At 43.5% G+C, this 24,475-nt stretch overlaps 1 protein-coding gene and 1 long non-coding RNA gene across 3 annotated transcripts in view; one reads left to right on the top strand and one right to left on the bottom strand.

Moving 5' to 3' along the window:
* Positions 1–7,210, top strand: part of KCNJ6 (potassium inwardly rectifying channel subfamily J member 6) — a 245,992-nt gene extending 238,782 nt beyond the window's left edge. Inside the window, exon 4 of the mRNA XM_006204974.4 lies at positions 6,237–7,210. Within this exon, the coding sequence (XP_006205036.1) occupies positions 6,237–6,562 (326 nt within the window). The 3' untranslated portion in view covers positions 6,563–7,210. The remainder of the gene's footprint in view (positions 1–6,236) is intronic.
* Positions 1–24,475, bottom strand: part of LOC140698682 (uncharacterized) — a 71,657-nt gene that overhangs the window by 22,485 nt on the left and 24,697 nt on the right. The gene's annotated exons all lie outside the window — the stretch shown is intronic.

Below are 24,475 nucleotides of genomic sequence, written 5' to 3'. Positions count from 1 at the left end.
CTTCTGGCCTGTAGTGTTTGTGTAGAGAAATCAGCTGAGAGCCTTATGGGGGTTCCCTTGTAGTTCACTCTTTGCTTTTCTCTTGCTGCCTTTAGAATCATTTCTTTATCCTTGACTCTGGCCATCTTGATTATGATATGTCTTGGTGTGGGTCTATTTGGGTTCTTCCTGTTTGGGACCCTCTGAGCTTCCTGTACTTGTATATCTGATTCCTTCTTTAAGTTTGGGAAGTTTTCAGTCATGATTTCTTCAAAAACCTTTTCAATCCCCTTTGATCCTTCTTCCCCTTCTGGGACCCCTATTATGCGAAGATTGGGATGCTTTATATTATCCCATAGGTCCCTTATGCTATTATCATTATTTTTTATTTGCTTATCTTGTAGTTCTTCTGAATGGGTGCTTTCTGTTGCCCTGTCTTCTAGATCACTAATTCGTTCCTCTGCATTAACTAGTCGGCTTTGCACAGCTGTTAGATCATTCCTCATCTCTGTCATTGAGTTTTCCCATTTTGCTTGGCTCTTCTTTATAGCTTCAATTTCATTTTTGACATATTTTATTTCTCTAAGCATTATCTCTTTTAATTCCTTCAGCAATTTGATCACTCCTTTTTTGAAATCTTGATCTAGTAGGCTATCGATGTCTATTTCATTGAGCTTTCTTTCAGGGGATTCCTCTTGTTCTTTTAATTGGGAAAGGTTTCTCTGCTTCTTCATCTTGCTCATACCTCTCTGGCACTGTGGTTTATGAAGTATCAGTTGTCTATTTTGGATCTTAAGGATTTTATCTATCTAATGCCTATTTAGGAATAGAACTTAGAAAAAAAAGAAAAAAAGAGAAAAGAATAAGAGAGAAAGATTTTTAAAAGAAGGGAGAAAGAGGGTTTGAAAACAATGTATAATGAATAATAGAAGAACGGGTTGTAGCAGAGTATTAACCGGGTGGAGAAGTCCTTTTAAAACCTTAAAAAAAAAAAAAAAAAAAAAAGGGGGTGGGGAGATGAATATATGTGTTTGAAGCCTGTGTCTAATCAATAACAGGACATCAAAACCCAAGAGAAATAGAAATGAATTAAGAAGTAAAAATTAAAAGAGTAATTGAAAATAGAACAGGTAAAAACCGATTAAAACAAAACAAAACAGAAACAAAAACAGAAAACAAAAAAACAAAACAAAGCAAAACAAAAACCAAAAAAAAAAAAAAAAAAGGGGGGGTTGTCGGTGTTCTCCTGGAGTCTGTGTGCTTTTAATGTGAAGTCCTTCTGTCTTCGTCCTGTTTTGGAAGCTCAGCTTGTTTTCATAGGCCCTCCGTTGGCACCCTCTTCTGTGCTGCTCCCAGCACCTGTCGGCAAGCAAATCGCGCCTCCTCCTAACCCGGGGTCAGATGCAGCTCTCCTCTGCTGCGGGCGGGCGGGTCACTGCCCCTCTGGATGCCGCAGACAGATGTTGCAGACTGGCCAGGCAGGAGGGCGGGTCGTGCCCCTTCCCAGCACCTCGGTCAGGGGTTGTGTTCCTGCCCGACAGGCGGGGGGCCGCTCTCCCCCTGCCTGCGCCGCCGGTAGCTCCGCTGCTCTGTGCGGCTGCGCGCTCTGCGCCGGCGCTCCGCCCTGGCCGGCGCTCCGCCCGGGTCGCACTCCGCCCGGGTCGCGCTCTGCGTGTGGGCTCGGGGAAGACCCAGGGGCAGCCTCGTCCCTGCTCCGAGCCAAGACCGAGATGCTTGTTTGTCTTTGTGGATCAAGTTCTCTGGGGTACCAGAATGGAAGGGTCCTATCTGCCCAGGGCTGTAGGCCCGTCTCAGTCTGGCCCTTGAGGCTGCTAAGCCCTTCGGTGCGGACGCAGGTTTCGTCTCTGCCCCCGCCTGGGTGTTAAGCGCCGGAGAATATGGCGGCTCTGCCTGGGCCCCGCCCCTCTTCCCTTGAAAAGTTTCCGCGTGTTTTCAGAGATGGGGGTATGCACCCTTCCCCCGAGAGCACATCAACCTTGCTGTTTTATGGAGGGCCCAGGTTGTTCTGTCCTGTACACCCACAGCCCTGGCGCCCAGCCCCTTGCAGTCCCCCGGAGTTTCCTCCGTGCAGCCGCCCCCGTCCTCCGCCCAGATTATGCAGCCTGGCCCTGCCCGCTGCTGCCGGCCCGCGTCTCAGGCTGGTTGTCGGGGGGACGCTCTGTGCCCGTTTAACTTAGTTCTGTCAGACAAGGGCTGCTCTGTACAGATCCGAGCCTCGGAGGCTCCCCCTCCGTCCCGCTGGCCTCTCAGTTGGAGAGGGGAGACCCAGCGAGCAAGCGCCAGTCCTCCTTTGCCACTCCCTCCCCGCGGGACCCGTCCCGCGCTGCTTTGCCTTTTGTTCTTTCTTGTTTCCTTTTCTCCTACCAGATTTTTGGCGTCTTTATCTTTTGAAGAGGGCGATGATCTGTTGGAGTTCCGCAGGTGCTCTGGTTGGCTGAGTGGGTCTGTAGATGTGGGTCTTGGTGTATTTGTGGGAGAGGGTGGCTTACAAGCGTCCTTCTACTCCGCCATCTTGCCCGGAAGTCTCAGCCCCACTTTTCTTACGACATTAACCCAGTTGGTTTTGTTTTGTTACTTTTTCAACATCAGCAAAAATCACATTTTTTAAAAGAATGGACTGGAATCAACATCAAAATGTAAGATGGAATCTTTCGGAAGAAAAGGAATATTAGCAACTTACACTGGAAGTACTTTTTACTATTGTACTGATAGACAAATACATTAATCATCTTTTTAATCTCTTTTAAAATGAATTAGGACACCAAAAAATGAATAGAAGTTGGAAGCACATCCATGAGCATTCGTTTAAATCTTTCTTATTCATTTTTGGCTACATAAATCAATCCTATTACAATGGTACTCTGAAAAGGTATTTCACTATGGAATTCAGTAGGCACATTTGTTCACTAGGGCTCCCATAACAAAGTACCAACAGGCTTAAACAACAGGAATTTATGTCTCGTAATTCTGGAGTTCAAGGTCAAGGTGTTGGCAGGGTTGGCTGCTCTCCCCTTGGTGTGTAAGTGGCTGTCTTCTCCCTGTGTCTTCACATGGCCTTTCCTCTGTGTGCACCTGTATAACTAATCTCCTTTTCTTATAATGGCACCGGTCATACTGGATTAGGACCCACCCTAAAGACCTCATTTTAACTTAATTACCTCTTTAGAGACCCTCTCTCCAAATGCAGTCACAGTCTGAGGTACCGGGGGTTAGAACAGCCTATGAATTTGGGGGAGGGGGCACACACAATTCAGCCACTGGTTGTTTTTGACAAATGACCCAAAGGAACAGGATATTCACACTGGGCAAGCTCCGTGAAGAGACAAGCCTTGTAAACCGGGTTTTCTAGGGAACTACTAGACACTTCAATGATGATAATTCTGAGCAGGAGGCTTTGAGAGCTCCAGTCCTGTTCTGGCCCCTCCAGCTGTTGCTAGGCTGCCCCTTTGCACCACAACTGCAGGCTGTGGCTTTTCAAGGCTAACGTAAAGCTGAGTGGGGGAAGGCTAAAACTCCACAAAGCTCAGGGTTCTTCCTGAAATTCAGCCATTTGTCTTAAGCAGACACTCCCAGAGTTCATTTACAGAGCTCTGAAGGAGTCTACTTCGTCCATCGCTGCCAGCGTTCTCATTGCTTTCACGGAGGAGGCAGTTTCTGGAGGTCCTTTCTCCAACTCCCCCCCCAGTCACATTCTCTTGGCGGCATCCTGTGTTGTTTCTTCACACCTGTATCCCAAGTTTCTAATTCTCTCTCCGGCCAATTCCAACTGGATCTTAAACCTCCATGTAGATTTTAATTTCAATAACTGTATTTTTAATTTTTAGCTCCATTTGGTTAGTTGCACAGCCAGAAATGAAAATCTAGGTGGATTTTATTTTATTATTGCCTGGATTTTATTTTATTATTGCCTGTTTTCTAGTCACGTTACAATAAACACATACCTCCTTTTTGGGAAAACATAGCTATGAAGTTATTTTATCACCATTTCCTTTTGACTTCCTGTTTGTGCCTCATTCTGAGGCCATGTATCCCTGCCATCACCTGTCTCCCCCCATCACTCCCAAACAGGTAAAGAGTTGGTAACTCAAAAGAGAAACATTTTTTGAGAAATAAAAGCAATATGCTGTTGCTCTTTGCTTTGCAATGCTCAGTGGGCCTGCAATACTTGTTTTAGAGGTATAGGGGCAGGGAGAATCAAATAATTGTGTCAGCGAGGGAAATCCTGAAGAAGGGTAGCATTCCGCTTGGGGGGTTCAGAGGAAGTGCGGAGGGCTGGACGATGGCTGTGCTGGCTCAGGTTCTACCAGCTGGAGCTGGGTCAGTCACTACATCCCCGGCACCCCAGGTTCTTCTTCCAGCCACGAGAGCAAGCACAGTGCTGCGGGAATGCTTTGGAGACCTGAGCCCCTCTGTGTGAGACCCATCCTCACCCCACCTGCATTCAGCATGTAGATCTTTTCGGCGGTCCAGACGGATAATATACTGACTGGCTGGCTGGCCTTTTCCTAGATGAATGATCGCAGGGCTGCAGCATGGCTATCGTGAGTTCTAGTCACTTTTACTTTTGTGGACGCTTTATTCCATTAAACAATTTAATTATGTTTTTATATAATTATATACTATGTATAAAGCATATAATATACTTTATATAAAAATGAATATACTAATATTTTCTTCTACCTAAAAGTTCTTTTTTTTCCTCCTGATTTTAAAGGAAAATAATAATTTTCACAGGCCTCTAAAAGCACTGTGGGCCCTTAGCACTGGGTCCACTGAGCTAATGGAAAAATCAGCCCCGCAGGAACGGCTGGATGAATGTTTCCATTTCCTGAGAAGTTTCACAAGAGAAGTCTTCAACCTCAGAAAAAACGCACCAAAGACATTCCCCATATTTTATACCAAGCCTGCTGCCTGGTTTTCTTTGCTAAGGAGATGGGTGGAATGTCCCTTGTTCTCCCTTTTCACGTTTAAAAGGAAGCTAATCCTGACTCCTGGGCTGCTGGTAGCTCATATGGCATTTCTGTGCACGTTAGTAAAAGGCTTCTTGTCTTTAAGCAGGAAGGCAGGGAGGGGAGCCGGGGCACAGTGCAGGCAGGTGGGGTATGGTGTGACTTTAAAGGATTACATTATTGCTCAGTCTGAACAACCATGTCCACTGGTCCTGGGGAAAGTACAAACTCAGGCGGGCATACCTTCCAACCTCGTTTGGGGACCACAGTCATGCCCTGTGTGTCATGGCATTGGGGGTTGGAGTTAACACTAATTCAGCTTAAAGACATATAGGCGTAGTTCATAAACCAAATTTCATTCTAAGTCTTTGGCCAGAGCATTCAAGTCCCAGTAGGACTCAGGCACAGCCTTTAAAAGCCGTGTGAGATCAGAGTCATGACCTCAGAGGGATCCTGGAGTAAAAGTGGACAAGCAGAATCACATGAGTGTGCACTGGTGTGCATGTGTGTGTGTGTGTGTGCGCGCATGACCCTGAGGGCAATTGTTGCCTGGTGTAAGCCAAAACTCTCATGTTGCTCCCTGGGATTCTGCTGGGAAGCCTGGAATCCACCACAGGCATGACCCCCTGTGTCTACAATAAGAAAGGCACTGCCTTAGTTATGGCACTATTACCGAGTCCAAGCTCGTACTGCACACTGCACAACAGGTCCATAAGTCAAGAGGTGAGTTGTTGGGGCAAAGAACAGAGACTTCATTCAGAAAGTCAGCAGATCGATAAGATGAAGGACTAGTGTCCCAAAGAACCATCTTCCCCAAGTTAGAATTCAGGCTTCTTCTACGCTAAAAAGGGAGGGGGTATGGTTGGTTGTTACAAACATCTTAGTGTCAGAATCCTTTGTTCTTGCAGCTGTCCACGGAGGTTAGGTCATGACGTCCCTGTAAACCTCCAACAAGGCAAATGTTATTCTCTGTTCTGCAACTTTTTAATCTCTATATAAATGGAAAAGTGCTATACATTTAAAGGTCAGAACCTCGAGAATGGGATATCCTGTGTCTTTCAGACCATAGGCAACATTCTTATCTCGAAGCAAAAGCAACAGAATACAAAGGTTAAAGTAGAAGAAACAGATCCAATATGGAGGAGGAGCTGCGCTTCCCAGTTACAGCACCCTACGCGGGTCACAGCCTCAACAGCTGCACGCAGCAGCCCCGCCTGGCTCACCAAGTCCCTTGGCGATGCAAAGCCCACGCACACACTCACTAAAGCCTCCATTCTCTCTCTGCAGGGATGACGTGCCAAGCTCGAAGCTCCTACATCACCAGTGAGATCCTGTGGGGGTACCGGTTCACACCCGTCCTGACGCTGGAGGACGGGTTCTACGAAGTCGACTACAACAGCTTCCATGAGACCTACGAGACCAGCACCCCGTCCCTCAGCGCCAAAGAGCTGGCCGAGTTAGCCAGCAGGGCAGAGCTGCCCCTGAGCTGGTCCGTCTCCAGCAAACTCAACCAACACGCAGAACTGGAGACAGAGGAGGAAGAAAAGAACCCCGAGGAGCAGACGGAAAGGAATGGTGATGTGGCGAATCTAGAGAACGAATCCAAAGTTTAGTCCCCTGGCCGGGCAACCCCTCTCCTCTCCCCCGCATCCTTCCCTCGTCTCTCATTCTCTTTCTTTTCTGTCTCTCCTGCTTCGTTCTTCCTTTGTATTTAAGTTTGGCATTACCAGAAAACAAATCTTCAAGGTGTAAAATATCTACCTGCCCTCTCTCAGTTACTCAGATTGACAGGGTAGACGTGGATTGGGTTAGGGTGTCATGTGCCCTCATTTATGGCCCAGGTCTTCTCCCTAAATACGACACATCCAACTCCTGGAGATGTAAGCACTTACCTGCATGTGTCGTACAAAACCAGAACACTCAACTGGGTGCGGCAAAGATGTCACCTGGGACAGGACCAGGAAGGTCTCTGGTGCCCACTCACTCATGCCGGGAGACACGGAGTACAGCCCTCAGTTTTATACGTCTCAATAAATTTCATCTGCGGGGCGAGGTGCTTGCCCCATGCGGGCATCGCAGTTACAGGACCCAGGTGAGGCAGAGACTAAACACTGTACATATATACGCCTTATGTAATTATTTTCCTTTGCAGTTAGTAATAAAACCCAGCATGTACAAAGGTACTGTAGAACACAACTTCTAAATGATGTACATAGGTGTATAATTAATGTAGGTTTAGATATATAACTTTAGAAATGAGACAAAAAAAAAGATTCCCAAAGTACAGTAGGCATTTCTGTTCCGATGTCTCTGTTTTCTGGATTTCTTTGGTCCCACTGACCTCTGGCCCTTTAGTGCATGGCCTTTGTTCTGTGTCCCAGACTGGCAGCCGTTTGGGTACTTCTGTTCCCTCGCTAAACTTTTCGTTGAATCTAATAAGCCATAGGTCTGGGGGAAGTTTGGAGGTCCAGGAGATGGCAACACCCACCACCAATATACTGATTTACTGTGAAATGTTTACAAAACTGAGGTCTCTTTTTTAAGACATCAAGGGCCTCGCCGACTAGCCTGGGGGAGAATTCCAGGAGGAGGCCACGCTCTGGCACATCACCAGTCATGTGTTCATGCTTTTCAAGTGAGCTCTTACCCTTTGTAGCACAACAGTTTGAGAAACTTTTCTTCTGTAAAACCATTGATTCTCCAGCTGTTCCACTCTACCATCACAAGAAACTACAGACTATTAAAAAATGAGACATGATTAAGTTAGTAGAAGATGGTTTGGGTCTAAAGTCAAGAAATTCATGATGCAAGAAGTCGGTGAAGTATCTTTTAATCAGTGATCTCACACACCTTGACTCCATCTGGCACTCTTCCTGTGGCTGGGGGCTTACCCATCAGCATTTCTTGCATGGATACTTTTTTTTTTTAATGAAATTACCACAGTTCAACATTCAAAGATTAGATCAACAATTTTGGCGACTGTGTAAGAAATCTCTCTAGAGTATGCCAGAGGTTAGAAATCAAATCCAAGGTACCTCCCAATCAAAGAAAATTTTTAAAAAACTAGTCTTAATTCATTGTAATCTATAAAGAGAAAGAGAAAACGTAAGAAAGAAAAGAAATGAAAAGAAAGAAAGAAAGAAAGAAAGAAAGAAAGAAAGAAAGAAAGAAAGAAAGAAAGAAAGAAAGAAAAAAAGAAGGAAAGAAAAAGGAAGGAAGGAAAGAAAAAGGAAGGAAGGAAAGAAAGAGAAAAAGGGAGGGAGGGAGGGAGAGGGGAGAGAAAGAGAAATGGAAGGAACCATATTGTGTTCTGAGAATCTAATTTTCAAAATGAAAAAAAAATGTTCAAATGGAAACATAAAAAAAGGAAGAGAATCTTAGACAAAACTTCAAGGGCAGGTGGAGATTTTGCACTGAAACAGATCTTTCACATTAATTTTGCATTTATAAACTGTATGTTCGCTAACACAATTGACCGTCATAAATATTCATTGACTGGATGCAAGTTCATTTTCAGCTCCTACAGCTGTGCTCAGTTTGAGGCTCTGCACCATGCAGGTCAAAGATCTCAAACTAGCTGTCCCTCCTTGTCGCCCTTGCCTTCCCTGACCAGATAGCACAGGCCTTCGCTGTAGTTCGGGGACCCTGTCTACTAAAACACATGTCCCAGAGATAAGGAAAGTGGCTGGCTCCTCAGTCTGACATGGGGGTCTCTCTTCTCCCACTTCTGACACCTTGCATCAAGACAACTGCTTCTTGGCACTGACCTTATGGAAAGCAAAACTGTTGGCCATAGCTCTTTCCTGTTTTCCAACATTTCATTTTCCCATTGAGTATCTGTTGAATCATTTATTCATCCCACTCACTCTACAGAGGAGGTTGTAGTTGAGGAGGAGGAGGAGGAGGGCGCCCCATGCACTTCCTGCAGGCTGTGGGGAGGTACTGTGGCCTTACCTCTCACTGTAGCCTTATGAAGGGTGCTCTTGCCTTGGGGGCGCTAACCCTGGACCATCACCAGAGTTGCAGGGTGAGGCGTGGTAGCACAAAGCAAGATCAGCTGGGGCTGCAAAAAGTCTGCTAATTTAGCTCTTGAAGACTCAGTGGGCCTTTTGAATCCATTGCTAAGGCTTAAAGGGCACACACACCCAGCTGTCCGGTTGGAAGAGAAGCTTGGGGCCCTTTAGCACAACTGCACAAAGAGCTCTGACAACCCTTGGGTCACGCACACGTGTCAATTCCGTATCTGTGACAGGGCACCTGGGTATGAGGTCTCTCCCTGTTTCTCACTGTTTTTGGTATCAGTGTAGTTGGAGACAGAATATGAACCAAATCTCGTTTTTGTAATGTGAGCCTCTGAACCTTTAAGTGAGGATGCTCCAAAAGAACCTTTTATTAGAATGTCCCTATCAAACATGTCTATTTTTCTACAATTATTGATAACAGTTTAAACAGTGTATTTTGTGTCAACTGTTAAAATTTGGAACGGAAAGAACCTCATCAAGACTGAATTTTTCTAAGTAGCAAGTGTTGAATGGTGTTTTTCATTAAGACAGTCCAGCAAAGATGACCTTACAATTTCTGCCCATTCTACTCCACCATATCCAGTCTCTGTTCCATCTCCACTCACTTTGCTAGCAAATCAAGTGCTATAGAAATAAATAAGCCTATTTTAATGCATCAGTACTCATAATGAATGAGGACCACTCTCAACCTGGTATTTTGGTCTGTTGGTTGGTGTATTTAAGTCCCGTTCCCATAAAAGCATCATGGTATCCATTAGCCAGATAAGAACTTGGGACTAAAGGGTTACAGTTTGCCACAGTTGACCCCAATCGGAAGAAAAGGGCAGACTCAGCTGGGAACATGACCTCCCCAAGGGCTGCTAAGACCCTCAGATTCTCATTGCCACCCACCCCAACATGCTTTCCAACTGGAAGAGCACCTATTCATTTACAAGGCAGCGTTATGTAACTAATGATGTTGTTTGTTTTGGGCTGTCCCCTGAGCAAACTATACCCTTTTGGATTAACACACTTGCAATCACTGTAACGTCTGGTCATTGCTTTTCCATCCCTTCAAAATATGGCATTCCAGCCTGGCTGGTCCAGTAGGTAGACACTTTATGTCCACAAGAAGGAAACCTCTCTTCCCCCACTCCCTTCCTCTATCTGTCCCTCTCTCTTTTTCTCTTTCCCTGGCTCTCCGGTTCTGGATCCATTTATTTAGTTCAGTATTTTATGTTCCCTAACAGAAATCGAGCTACTGTCTCTAAAAATGTCAATCTATTTCTTAAGCACAATGTTCTCTTGCCAGTTTAACCAAACTAGGGCTCTGAAATGTCTCTTTTTCATGATATTCTAATTAAAAAATTATTTATGACTTCTTTCAAAAGCCTAAGTTTTGAAGTCTCTAAGCAATATTCTTATGTTTTTCCTCCTATGTTTTCTTACATTTCAGGTGTCTTACTTTATCCCCTTTGCTTTTTTATTTAGATTAAAGCCAGGGTCTTTGGGGTGTTCAGAAACTGTTTATAAAGTTGGGAGCTGGTGGACAGAGAAAGAGACTATAAAAATTCCATTAGAAAACTATTTGAACTCACCAAAAGACTGTGGAGTCATTTGATTAGCTAAATAATCCAAGATTTAAAAAATTAAGATATTCATAGTCATTTCCAAAACAGCTTGTCAATAGTCTGACTAGTTTTGAGCCTTTCTTTCCTTGACTTGGATAACACTCTGTGTGATTCAGAGAGTCATAAGGTAGTTGAAAATTAAATGCCCTACATAGCTGGTAAACATTATCTTCTGTGATTTCCTTTCAAAGAATGGCTATAAAGTCAAAAATAAAGGCAACATATATGCAATAGATGATTCATTGATATTGCAGTATAATATAGTAAAATAATAATATCTTGCTTCTAGACTTTATGGCCAACTTGTGTTTAAGATAAGGTTATCCTTCAGTTTAAAATTGAGTAAAACCATACTTCTTCCTAATACATATCTGCCCTTAACATCTTGAAGAGCATCTGATGCAGAGTGTCTTATCTAGAAGTCAAAATTCTGTTAAGCTACTATTCGATTTGGACAAAGCACAGTATGTACAATAATAACAAAACGATATCACACCCCACATCGTGTGGTGTTTTGGAGCATCCAGAGCGCTTGCACAAATTATCTCATTAATTCTAATCCACCATGAGAGCTTTGTACTATAATTTACACTTTACAGATGGAAAACTAGGGTTTGGGCAAACTGAGTAATTTCTCCAAGGCTCCAAGGCCAGTCGGTCACAGATCCTGGTCTCAAATCCAGGTACTGGGGCTTAAACCATGGGCTCTTTTTACTATAAAAAGGGTCGGAAAACCAAATCTGCTCACAGAATCTGGCCCACTGCCTGTTCTTGCACCCCTTGTGAGCTACGAATGATTTTACATTTTTAAATGGTTGGGGGAAGAAAAAACACAAGAGAAGAATATTTTGTGACACGCAAAAATTATATAAAATTCAAATTTCAGTGTTCATAAATAAAGTTTTATTGATTGGTTTATGGATTGCTTATGACTGCTTTCACAATATACAGCAGAGTTGAGTTAATTAAAACAGAGGCCACACAGCCAGATGACTAAAGTATTACTCTCTGACCCTTTCCAGGAAAAGTTTGCCAACCCCAGTACTGTACTGTTAAATACTATTAGTACCACTAATTACTTTCACATATTGTGCTATACTGTTAAGGGATCCTTGGACAACTTAGAGCAATGAGGTTCTTTTCCAGTATAAATCTTTTTTCCAGTATAAATCTATTTCCAGTATTGCTCATAGGTTTGTTCAAGGAAAAATAACTCTTCTGGGAGGGAGGGGGCGGGTAAGAGAGACAGCTGCTTCACAGGACTTTGTGTTGAGTGTCAGAAAAAAAACTCCTTCCTTTTCATAACCATTCCCCCAAGGATGGTAAATAGAGTAAACAGCCAGGCAGGATTCAGTGGCAGCTCAGAAAGTGATGTGGTAGAACTATTCACTGGTGAACGATAAAGAAACAGGAATTCTCAGTCCCAGGATTGAGCTATGGCTTCCCAAGTACACAAAGGCACTTCAATATGTAGATAGTTGGGCCTGAGTCTCTGTTGAGTGGGAGGAACTGGATTTGCAGTGGGTACCTCACATCCAACCAACTTCCCCTCCCCTACAAGCCTTCTCTCTAATGCTCTCCTGGAGCAGAACTAACCAGACTGCTGAGCTGTCTCTCCATCTTTCTTCGCAAGTTCCTCTAGCCCACAATTAATCAACGTGGTAAGAAGAACTTTGAACCACCATTCTTGTTTAATTGTACTAGAGCTGGCTCCCTGTAGCTATTCAGCTAAAAGTTTAACATGCAAGTAAAAATGAGATGCTTCTCTTAGAAAACGAACACGTTCTTTGAAAAGAGTCCAGAGAGAAACAGAGACGAGGTAAAGGGTTGTTGGGTTGTTTGCTGCTTCCTGATTCTGAAGCATAAGATAAAGACCGGTAATTACAGAAATATTGGATGGAAGAAATTCAGACAACGGAGTTTTGAGATAAATCAATGACATTCTTTAGATCATGAAGCTGAACTCACTCGCATTCTAGGGAAGCATTTCCAAAACCAGACATAGGTCAGCCAAGCTAGGGTTTTTTTTTTAATCTCTTTAGTTCTATTCAAAAATATATCAGGTTCTCTTATGAGTGCTTTCTTGGAAATTAGGTGGGAAAGAAAAAATTTTGTAATAAATCATTGTGATGTTGTATTGCTGACAGATAAATGATGGAAAGTGAGATGGATTTGGTCCTGTGTCTGAAACTAAGCAGGTGATGGTATCTGCGATCACGCAAAAAGCTTGAGACCCTGCAACTGCCTGGAACAGCATAATATCTAAGTGGGAGGGGGGAAATCTCAAAGTCCAACACCATAAAACTTAAATAAATGTTAAAAGGAGTCAAACTTGTACTTGGCCTCATTGCCTTGGTGAAAGAAAGCTTCATGCCACCACCTAATTCAAATGAGAGTCATGGGGAAAAGAGGACAAAATATCTCTCACAAGAGCAGTTCACTGGAGTAGTCAACAGACTAAGTGACTGAGACTTACCACCAGTGAGAAGTGGTATTTATAAAGTTATTTTTAGACACTACCCCACTAGGCATCAACCCTAATGTGCTCTGTAGCCAGCTAGAGCATTGGGACCACACAGGCAACAGATCCTGGTTCCAGAGAACTAAATGTTCCTACTGACAAAGTGTGATTAACCATTTCAAGATAAGGCTATGCACCCATTGTATGAACGCTGAATCATGAATACTGTGACATCAACCAGCCAATCTTTATAAGAATAGGAAGGGCTGCTTTTCTCAGGCAATGTAAATGTCTGCTACCAACAGGCACTAGTTAAATGCACATGTAATTCATCATCGTTCCTAAAGTTCTAATAGAAGACATAAAATCGCCATCCAAAGGAATGAGATCCCAGGAGCCTAAGATCAGATCTCTTTGGCGACGAAAACCCTAGTCCAAGCTGAATGCCTTATGGAATAGATCAGTACTGGGTCTATCACCATGAAACACAACTAGCAGAACTAGGTCAGCTGGAGCTCGAAGGGCTGGGTTCCCAGCAGCTGCGCATGGTTGGAACCTCTGGGTCTTTAGCCAGCATTCTCAGGCCAGGAGAAGGAACACTGTTCTCAGATCCCCCTATAGCAGATGCCATCCTGGCATCATCTCTCAGCATGGCTGTCTGTGGGGCTGGGGATGAGCTATACCCTCCTTCATCTCTTGGCTCAGCCTGGGGTAGTCCAGAAGTCTTGGTCACGGCCACCGCCTCTCTGGGTGAGCCTCTCCCTCCAGCTGGTTTCTGCCCATCCACACAATGATCCCCTGGAAGTGTCTGCTGGGAACCCTGTGTCTTCTCAGCTTCTCTTGGCCAGCACTCTGGACCCCAGAGAGCACCCATCTGGGTGAGGGATGATGACACTCCCTAGAAGACCTGAAGTAAGACCTTTGGAGCCCCCTATGCACAGGGGCGCTTCTCCCATATGTAAGTCAAAATCAAACAACACAAACACATAAATAGAGTAAGTGTAAGGAAGTCCAAAAAAGTTCTCCTTTTCCCATGGTGATTACCTCACTGCCTCTTTTTCCCTTTACATATCTAGTTCTTCAGCTTCTGGAAATTCTCACTTTTGGGTATCACAGTGCTATGAGTACACACTTGGTTGGCTCATTGGCCACTTCCGCCATCTCCCTAGATGAGCTGACCCTGTTCCCTCTTTTTAAGTAAGAGGTCTTGATCTGTTCAAATCCACCCCACAACCAAACAAATGCTGCCCCAAGTCAAGAAATCTTACATCCCGGCCCTTTCCTCTGACAGAGCCACCAAATGAGGCAGGAACATCAAGGGTCTTCTTTTGATTCGCAAGTGTCAGCTCTGGACGGCAACACTTGGACATATAACTTAGGCTATCCCCAGGTGCCCACACAGCTGTCACGTCACTGCAAGTTGTCAGCCAAGCATTCTACCCAGCAACTCTTTCTGAATCTCCTCCCCGGATAACCACCAAAGTCATCTTTCCTGGTACCTTCCTCTGAGCATTCATTCCATTCTTAAGCAGCAGCCAAGAACCTATCACTGGGGCTAGTCCTATTTCTTACCACTTCATTGTCCACCATCAGTTTTAACTGAGCATGTAGTCTCTTCATAGTCTGACCTCCTGAGATGAAAAAGTAGAATATTTGGTTCCTGCCCCATAGACATGAGACACTGAGAGCCCACGAGTGATGGTTGGGCACTATGACATCAGTCCATAACTGAATAAAGGATCCGTGAAGTCTTGTGCTGAAGAGACACATGGATCATTTCCAGGGAAATCTTCTTGTCCATGTGATTAGGCTAGCCAGTTTGCCAATGATAGTCCTAAATATCTTTATTCAGCCCAATGAGTCTGCATCTAAAATGAGAGTCACACAAGGACAGCAGTGAACCCTCACACGTGTGCAGGACTCTGAAATGATGACCCAAATATCTGTCAGTGCAAAGTGGTCTTTCCTCTTCCACCATCTGCACAGACTGTGCACCGGGGAAAAACCTAGTGCCTATGTGGTGTGTGGTTATCCAGGATGTGCATGGCTGCTGCCATAGCAACCCGCAGCCTATCAGCCTATCAGCATGGACCACTTCATGTAGTCTTTGATGAAAACTGGCAGTGGCCCGAGGGGACTGAGGATCCCCAGGACTGCTCCAGCTGCAGATAGCCTTGAGGGAAACCGAGGAGCCATGGGGCAGTGCCCAGGGAAATAGGTACTCACACAGCATGTCAGGTATAAGATGTCCCTCCCCTTCTTCCTAGGATGGCCTGCACTTAGGTGGCCAAACTGCTCCTAAAAAGCTGCTCTTTAAGCCATCATCCCCATACACACACATTCCCACAACCAAATCACATTTGCCTTAAAAAAAAAAAAGATTCCAAAACCAAAACTAAATTCACATCATCTGATGTAACAGATGTCCAAAGAGCAGCAATCTTATTAATCTCTGCCTAAAAGATTGAGATTCATACAAAATAAAGAGTTAGATAGTGTTTCAATAATAAGCCCACGTACAAACAATGGCGATTTTTAAAATTGACTTACGAATTCTTTTAGAAAACCTAGTTTCATATCAGAGATGTTCATGTTTGCCCCCAGGATGCGAAGTCCCCCAAATACCATTTCTTCTCAAACTTGCCATTTTCCACCTCACTTTGAACCTGAGAAAAGATTCCTCGATGTTAGTATGAAACATAAAGTGGAATTTAGCACTGAAGCTTTCAGATTTAAATTCAGTCTGGCCCCAGGAATCATGCCAGAATAAACTCTGCTAACCAGGAACAACTCCGCAGCAGGCCTACTGGACACCAGCCTCAGGGAAACGCTGAACTTGGTGGTGCTCAAGAAGATGGCCTGCTTCCTGTGAGAGAAGCTTAGTATTCAGATCTCTGAGTCATGCCCGCACTGTGCAAGTCGGGCCAGACCAGATCCCAGAGTCTGCAGTTCACCTGGTCAGCTGACCATGCTCGGATGGGGTGTGAGGGAATAAATGAGAATGTTCCGCAGCCTGAGCAGCCGCACTGGCAGACTTGACTTCCATCTTATTTTCTGATTCTATTACAAAAGGCATCAACAAAACACGTGACCTGTTCTTCTGTGGTTCCTCTCTATTTGTATCTTCATATGAGTTTTTTCCCCCTTTTCTAAAAGAAAAAAGCCTCCTCTAAACATTACACAATGCAGTGGTAGTTTCCAGTCTTCTGTAACTAACACATTAACTGAAAAATGCAACAACCCTCTCCCCGCTCCCCACAGACATACATATATATATACATATACACAAATATACATGCACTTATACACACACACACACAAACACACACACACACACACACACACACACACTTAGCCTTCCCAATCAGTTATGAGCTGGTTCTCATAAATGAATTTCCAGAAAACCGAAGCCTTAAGAGTCAATCACATCCGCTCTGCCCCCCTCACCATCACTGTGGGATTCTTTCTAAAATGCACCATATGCTTCCCTGAACCTACAGGAAACAGGTCATAAAGTAACCTTTCTTTTCAGTGGTATGTAGAAAACCTGGATTCAGTCTGAGGAGGCCAGGATTCTGGTCCTGGTTCCATCCCCAGATGAGCCATTAGGTCTTGGATAAATCAATGAGCTTTGAGATGGATTTCTCATCTTTTTAAATTAACAAACTTTATTTTCTTAGAGCAGTTTTAGGTCCACAGCAAAGTTGAGTGGAAAATATAGAGAGTTGCCACATCCCCCTGTCCCCACACAGACACAACCTCCCCCGTTATCAACATCCCCCTCCAGAATGGTACCTTTGTCACAACTGATAACCCTATGTTGACTTATCATTGTCACCCAAAGTCCATAGTTCACATTAAGGTTTACTCTTGGTGTTGTACATTTTATGAGTTTTGACAAATGCATGACGTATAATGACGTGTATCCACAACTATAGTATCATACAGAATAGTTTCACTGCCCTAAAAATCTGTGCTCTGCCTATTTATCTCTCCCTCCCCCTAAACCTTGGCAACCACTAATCTTTTCACTTTCTCCATAGTTTTGTCTTGTCCACAATGTCATGTAGTTGGAATCATGCAGTACACGACCTTTACAGGTTAGTTTCTGTCATTTAATAATACATTATACATTTAAGGTTCTCCATGTCTTTTCATGGTTTGGTAGCTCATTTCTTTTTAGTGCTGAGCAATGCTCCACTGTCTGGATGTACCACAGCTTGTTTATCCATTCACTTACTGAAGGACAGCTTGATTGCTTCCAGGTTTTGACAATGATGAATAAAGCTGCTATAAACATTTGTGTGCAGGTTTTTTGTGTAAGCATAAAGTTTTTTATTCATTTGGGTAAATAAATACCAAGGAGCATGATTGCTGGATCACAGGATAAAACTATGTTTAGTTTTGCAAGAAACAACCAAACTGTCTTCCAAAGTGGCTGTATCATTTTGCATTCCCATCAACAACGAATGATAATTCCTGTTGCTCCACATGCTTGTCAGCATTTAGTGTTGTCAGCGTTTTGGATTTTGAATGTTCTAATAGGGGCGCACTGGTATCTCATCGTTTTCATTTGCATTTCCCTGATGATATAGGATGTGGAACATCTTTTCATATGTTTGTTTGTTTGTCATTGTATTTCATCTTTGATGAAGTGTCTGTCCAGGTCTTTGCCTATTTTTCAATCAGGTTGTTTTCTTATTGTTAAGTTTTAAGAGTTCTTTGTATACTTTGGACAATAGTCCTTTATCAGATGAATCTTTTGCAAATATTTTCTCGCAGTCTGTGATTTGTCTTCTCATTCTGTTGACCATGTCTTTTGCAGAGCAGAAAATTTTAATTTTAATGGAGACCAGCTTATCAATTCTTTCCTTCTTGAAACATGTCATTGGTGCTGCATTTTAAAAGTCATTGCCATACCCAAGGTCATATGGGTTTTCTCAAAAGTTCTCTTTGAGGAGGTTTATTATTTTGCATTTTACATCTAAATCCGTGATTCATTTTGAGTTAATTTTTGGAAAGGGTGCAAGATCTTTGTCTAGATTATTTTTTTTGTATGTGAATGTACAGTTTTTTCCAGCATCATTTGTTGAAAAGACTATCTTTGCCCCATTGTATTGCCTTTGTTCTTTTGTCAAAGATGAGTTAACTGTATTTATGTGGGTCTAACGCTGGCTCTCTATTCTGTTCTATTCATCTGTTTGTTCTTTCACCAGTATCACACTGTGTTAATTACTGTAGCTTTATAGTAAGCCTTGAGGTTGGGTAGTGTTAATCCTCCAACTCTGTTCTTCTCCTTCAATATTGAGTTGGCTATTTTGGGTCTTTTGTTTCTCCATATAAACTTTAGAATCAGTCTGTCAATATCCATAAAATAACTTGGTGGGATTTTGACTGAAATTGCATTGAATCTATTGGTCAATCTGGAAATAACTGACATCATCACAACATTGAGTCCTTCTATCCATGAACATGGAATATCTCTCCATTTATTTAGTTCATCTTTGATATCACTCATCAGAGTTTTGTAGTTTTTCTCATATATATTTTATTAGATTTAAACCTAAGTATTTAACTTGGGGGAATGTTAATGCAAATGATGGTGTATTTTTAATTTCAAATTCCACTTGTTCATTGCTGGTATATAGGAAAGTGATTGACTTTTTGTGTATTAACCCTGTATCCTGCAACTTGCTACAATGGCATATTAGTTCCAAGAGTCTTTTAGTTGATTCTTTCAGATTTTCTACATAGACAATTATGTCATTTTCAAACAAAGACATTTTTATTTCTTCTTTCTCAGTCCCTCTAAGCACTGCTTTCACTGCACCCCATGAATTTTGATAAGTTGTATTTTCATTTAGTTCAAAATATTTTTTAATTCTCGAGATTTCTGCTTTAACTTATGTGTTATTGAGATGTGTATTATTGAATCTCCTTTTTCTATCTATCTATCTGTTATTGATTCCTAGTTAAATTCCACTGTGGTCTAAAACAGACATTGCATGAGTTCTATTCTTTGGAGTTTGTTAAGGTGGTTTTATGCCCCAGAATGTGGTCTATCTTGGTGAATATTCTATGTAAGCCTGAGGAAAAACTGTGTCCACTATTACTTTCATCTTTTTCAGCAGCGATTTGAATCTTACAGTCTCTGCTTCTCTGATTCTAATCTCAGTTTTAATCTACACCACCATTAGATCTGATCTATACCACCCTTACACTAAATAGCTCAAATGGTTTAGCTTTAAAGTCTTAGCTGCTTTTAATAGTTTCATATATTCTTTTGTTGGCATGGTGAAATTTCATTACCATCCATATGCTTGTCTCCAGCATCCCCTCACCAACCACATCCTCCTCTCCTCTCTTCTACCATCACTAAACCTACAGCAAATAAACAAGTTGTGAGTTAGGTGCCTTCTAGACTAATGAGGTATTACTGGATAAGCACTATACTCTCCTGTACAGTAGAAAAATCCCCAACATAAGTTAGCATCTTTGATAGAAAATAGGTGCATGAACAACCCAATCAGCTCCAGCAGATTACTGGCAACTTGCTTTTAACCCGAATCCAGCTCTACCTTCCCTGAAGCATGCATGTAGGACCCTAGGCTAAAATAAATAAATAAGTAAATAAATAAATAAATAAATAAATAAATAAACAAACAAACAAACAAACAAATAAATAAATACCAAGCAGAATACAATTAAGGAGGCAAGAAGCTCAAACCATAATAACATTTTAATTCAACTGCTTTATTTCAACTGTATCACTCTCTTCCACTATTAAATGAAAGATAATTCACTGTATTTGCCTTTCCTAATAAAATAGCACAATACTAAGACCCAGAACATTTTCTATGGCCCTATAAAATACAAGGTTGTTCTGTGAGCCATTTCCTAAGATAGAAAAAGAATATTATTCTGGAAAGTTCATTAGTTCAAAAGTCCTCAGCAGTGCCTAAATTTCACTAGTCTTTTTAATCTGAATCTATGGAATTGAGGATAAGTCTTTGTCTGCTTTGAGTGCTGCATGTTTGTTTCCATTGACCTGAAAGCTCTCATTCTTACCATCACACAGAACTATCAGGAACTATTTAAATAAGACAAAGCCCAGCCTCTCCCAGGACCAGGTCATCAACTAGGGTGTCAATGGGGTGCATGTTGGCGTTCCAGGTCCAGTAACCATGCCTAGAGAATGCAGGTCTTCTCACAAGAGACAAGGCACAGACATACTTGATCTTCAACAGTAATCCCAGAAATTCTTCTAAGAACTTGAGTTTTTGATAAATTTCTCTTACAGAGAAATAAAATGTTTCATTTTCAAGGCGCACAAAATTCACCAATACTGGGAGCAGGCATGCACTTGTATTTCCATTCTCAGGGATCTAAGCCACCGACTAAAACCAGACAAAGACAGAACTCTACTCAAAATAGTCTGAAAGCTGGTTGATGCCCCATATTTTGTTGTTCCAAATCTACATTTGCTTGGCTGAGTACTGGCCCATGAACACTTGTAGTTCAGTGGTTGATGCCCAGGCAAGTTCCTCTGAGACTCCAAGAAATAATGACTTCTTCTGCCCTCAACAAGTCTACAACCTATGGCTACCAGCTCCTGCCCTGTGATAACACATGCTGAGTGCATCGAGCCACACAAAAGCCCTGTGAGCAAGTACTGACTCCCACTTTACAAATGAAGATACTGATGCATAAGAGAGAAATTAACATGTGCTACTTTTTGGAATAAGACAACTTAATAGAGAGGGTCCGAAACCTTTCTGAAATTTCAAGAAAGCATATCAGCTTCCATGTGAGCCATCAGGGCCGGCTTCCTGGGGAAGGAAGGGACATTTGTCCTGATATTCCTTGAAACTGGATGGGATTTGGAAGATACAGATTTGGGAGGCAGGAGCCAGCATGAGAGAGGGTCCAAAGACAGACCCGCACAAAGCAAGACTGTGGGGGGTGCCTAGGCCCGCCTGGATGGGATGGGATGGCTTGTTGTAGGACTTGATAAAATATGCACTTTGAAAACTGGTGCTAAATTGTAAAAGACTTGGCTAAGGAACACAGACCACAGAAGGACTAATAAACCCACTGTAGCGCTTAAAAGGCTTTTAAGATTTTAGGATTGAATTTTTAAAAAAAGAATAACTTTCACTGGACAAAGGCAAAACGTCCCTGACAAAAATCTCAAGCCCTTTGAAATGATTCAGTGAATCTGTGGAAAACAGAATAAATCACTGATGGAATTTCAATAGCATTTAGTAGGAAACTACACGTCCAGCAAAACCATAAAACAGGGGTTAGTATAAGAGAGATTTATAGATATGAACCAATGCAATGCACAGAATAAAGTTTTTTCAAGCAAAACCAATGATCCTTTAGAGACAAACAGAAAGAAAATAAGAAAGCGCATCTTTCAAAAAATCCTACCAAGGCTTCTGACTTTTCCTCATGATAAGTAACTAGATTTGCTTCTGGAGACAGTGTTGCCAGCCTTCCCACCACGCCAGGTAGGGCTCAAGTACTGGTTTGGCTCCTGATCCATCTTTCAGTCCTTTTGTAACTCAACTCCAAGTACGTCTGTGCACGGACATGAGGCGAAAGCATGCTAAAAGCGAAAGCACAAATTATGTGTTGAGAAATCACTAGAATGCCAAATTTTTTTTAGAATAAAAAAAAATCTATCTTTAAGAACTCGCTGTGTTAGGGTAACTGTTTACATATTGAGGTGTTCCTCTTTTTTTTGACTGGAACAATAAAAAAAATTTCATATGGCCTTGGTTTCTTCTTTATATGTGTGTGTGTGTGTCCCCAAAGAAGTCCGCCTTTTCTGCAGGTGGGAATATGAATCATTTCTGAAATGCTGTATTCTGTCACAGGACTACCCAGGATGTCGGATCTACCCCCATGGAAATCAAGGACCGTACCATGAGTTTTCAATAATTGCCCCCACCCTGAACCTCGCCCCACCATCTTCCCCTCTCTCTCTCCCGCTTTGTCTGTCTCTCCATCTCTCTCTCTCTCCCCCAACATCCCCCCTCCCCTCCCCTCCCCCACCCACCTCTCCCCTCGCTCCGCCTGTGGCCAGATCCCAGCAGTGGGTCAGCCCTGCTCCTCCCCACACCTGCCCACCCAGGTGGAACCCGTCTGATACCCGTTTGCTGTTTGCACCTCACGGAATTTTCAAAGATGAAAGGGACCTACAGCAGTTCATGTCCGCTTGCCACTACTCTAAGTGTCTTAACTAGAGGAGTTTAACGACACATGATAGAGTCCAAAATTGAAATAAAGAAGCCATCCTAAGAGAGGTTTTCGTGTCCTCTGTTTTCCGTTTTGTGTGGGGTTGGCTTTGCCCGACTCCAGCAACTCAGCTCTGACACCTCACCCTGGGAGAAACCCAGTGGCTTGGCCGCCCGCCCACTCTAGGGAGGCATGAAGGAAGCCCCTGAGTCCAGCCGAGTTTTCCAATGACATGCTGGTAGCCTCACGCTATCACGTGAACAAAAGCAGTCATGTGAAAATCCACCTAGGTTACATCCTTCCCCAGAGGCTGCCAGACATAAAACCCTCAGGACACCACCACTATTTCATCCCACTTTTTCTAATGGGCCCCCCACCCAGTCTGGCTGCTATGACTGATGGAGTTACTGGCCTGTCATCTGCGTCCCCCAGCCCCTGTGCATCTGGTCCACTTAGCACTCACCATGCCCAGCAGAAACCCAAGGAGATGCGTCCATCCCTGCAGGTGCCCAAGGGACGCAGAACAGCCAGCATCTCCCACTGCTAATGCTTTCCTGAATGTCATCTTAAGCTTCCTTTAATCAACACACACCCTTTTACAAGTTTTGACCGTATAATATGATTATATTTCTCTTATAAAGAAATATATTATTTGGGGGTCTTCTCAACAATTTCTGTGGCTACAATTTTCTTAAATCACAACTTCCTGTTTCTTTTTCTTAAAATCCGGATGTCATCTCTAGAAAGAAGACTAGGGAGACAAATTCCATGCACAAAAGATGCTCTGAGCAGACCAGCATCAAGGAATCCCAGAGACAAGAAAATGAGAAGGCCAGCTCCTCAAACCACAGCTTGTCCTACTGGAGCTGGGTAACCAGGCGACAGGGCAGCCTTGCTGAAGGCCACAGTCAACACATACTACCTCTCACTTCCCGCTTCTTTCCCACAGGCCAGCCGCAAAAAGAAAAAAATTGTTTTTCCACTTTCACAGCCTCAAGGTGACCAGATGATTCCTTCTCTTTGGGGACCCTGGTTGCATCCTACACAACTAGAACAACAAAACCACAACCTGTGAGCATGTTTACACGTAGGTGCGAGGAATTCCACATACACTATCTTATGTAATCCTTCTAGCCCTGCAAAATCAGGAACATTAGCCCCATTTCATAGCTGAGAAAACAGAGGCTCAACAGTTATAATATTTGGTCCAAAATTACACAGCGAGTTACATTATAATATTGAATTGAAGGCTATACTGCTGATTACGTGTTAAACATTCTGTGATCCAGTGAATTTGTGTGAACAGGAAGAAATTCAAAGCAGATTCAACCATCATTACCCAGGCGATTACGCGGCCATTAGGCTCAAGCCAAGAGGGGGCAACAGAACATTAGCCAAGGAGCCAAGGCCGGCAGGGGCTCAACGCTAGCCGATGACAAAGGAAACTAGCTGATGGGGTGTCCTTGACCTCCTTGGCAGGGTCTCTCCACCGACGCCAGGCCTGGCTGGGTCTGTCCCAGAGCTGGCCATCGGGGGGGCGTCCCAGCAGTGCCACAGCAGCGGGCAGAGATGGTGCAGGCCGATCAGGACCCGACAGGTCTGAGGACACTAGTCGGCTGCATAGTCAAGCAGCCAAAGCCCCAGCGAGCTGGCTCCCCTTCCACAGTTCCCCCACGTCTGGCTGTGCCTTCGATCCAAGCGACCTGCCTCTCCTGGGCAGGAAGGGACTCCTCAGGACCAAGGCTGTGTCTGTTTGACTCCTCTTGTGTTGTGTGCCCAGCAAATGTGTGCTCACCAGGCACCCACTAAGTGGCGGAACCAGGGCTGAGACCTTGGGCCAGGGATAGTGTGCTCACTGTCCCAGCTGCCCTGCTCCCACCCAGAGGTGGTGAGCTCGGGGCTTCGTCCAGGCCCGCACAGGGATCGTGCATCCTCGCTGGTCCCCAGCAGATACCTTTCTCCATCTTCACCTCGGAGGGAGGCTAAAATCTTTAACTACCAGTTTACTGGGCAACTTTTTTTAATAGCCTCCTCCCCAACCCAGCTAGCTGACCAGTCTTGTCTTGAAGAAATGTCCCAGGTATATGCTGCTCCGCATAAAGTCACCGAGACTTAGAGGCTTCAAACAACCATGTATTTTGATCATAATTTTGTGGGTCAGGAGTTCAGGAGGGCGTGCCAGGATGGCAA

This window comes from Vicugna pacos, chromosome 1, assembly GCF_048564905.1.
Source record: "Vicugna pacos chromosome 1, VicPac4, whole genome shotgun sequence".
Taxonomy (NCBI): Eukaryota; Metazoa; Chordata; class Mammalia; order Artiodactyla; family Camelidae; genus Vicugna; species Vicugna pacos.
Note: the sequence above shows the minus strand (reverse complement) of the source record. Positions and strands in the feature narration are given on the sequence as shown.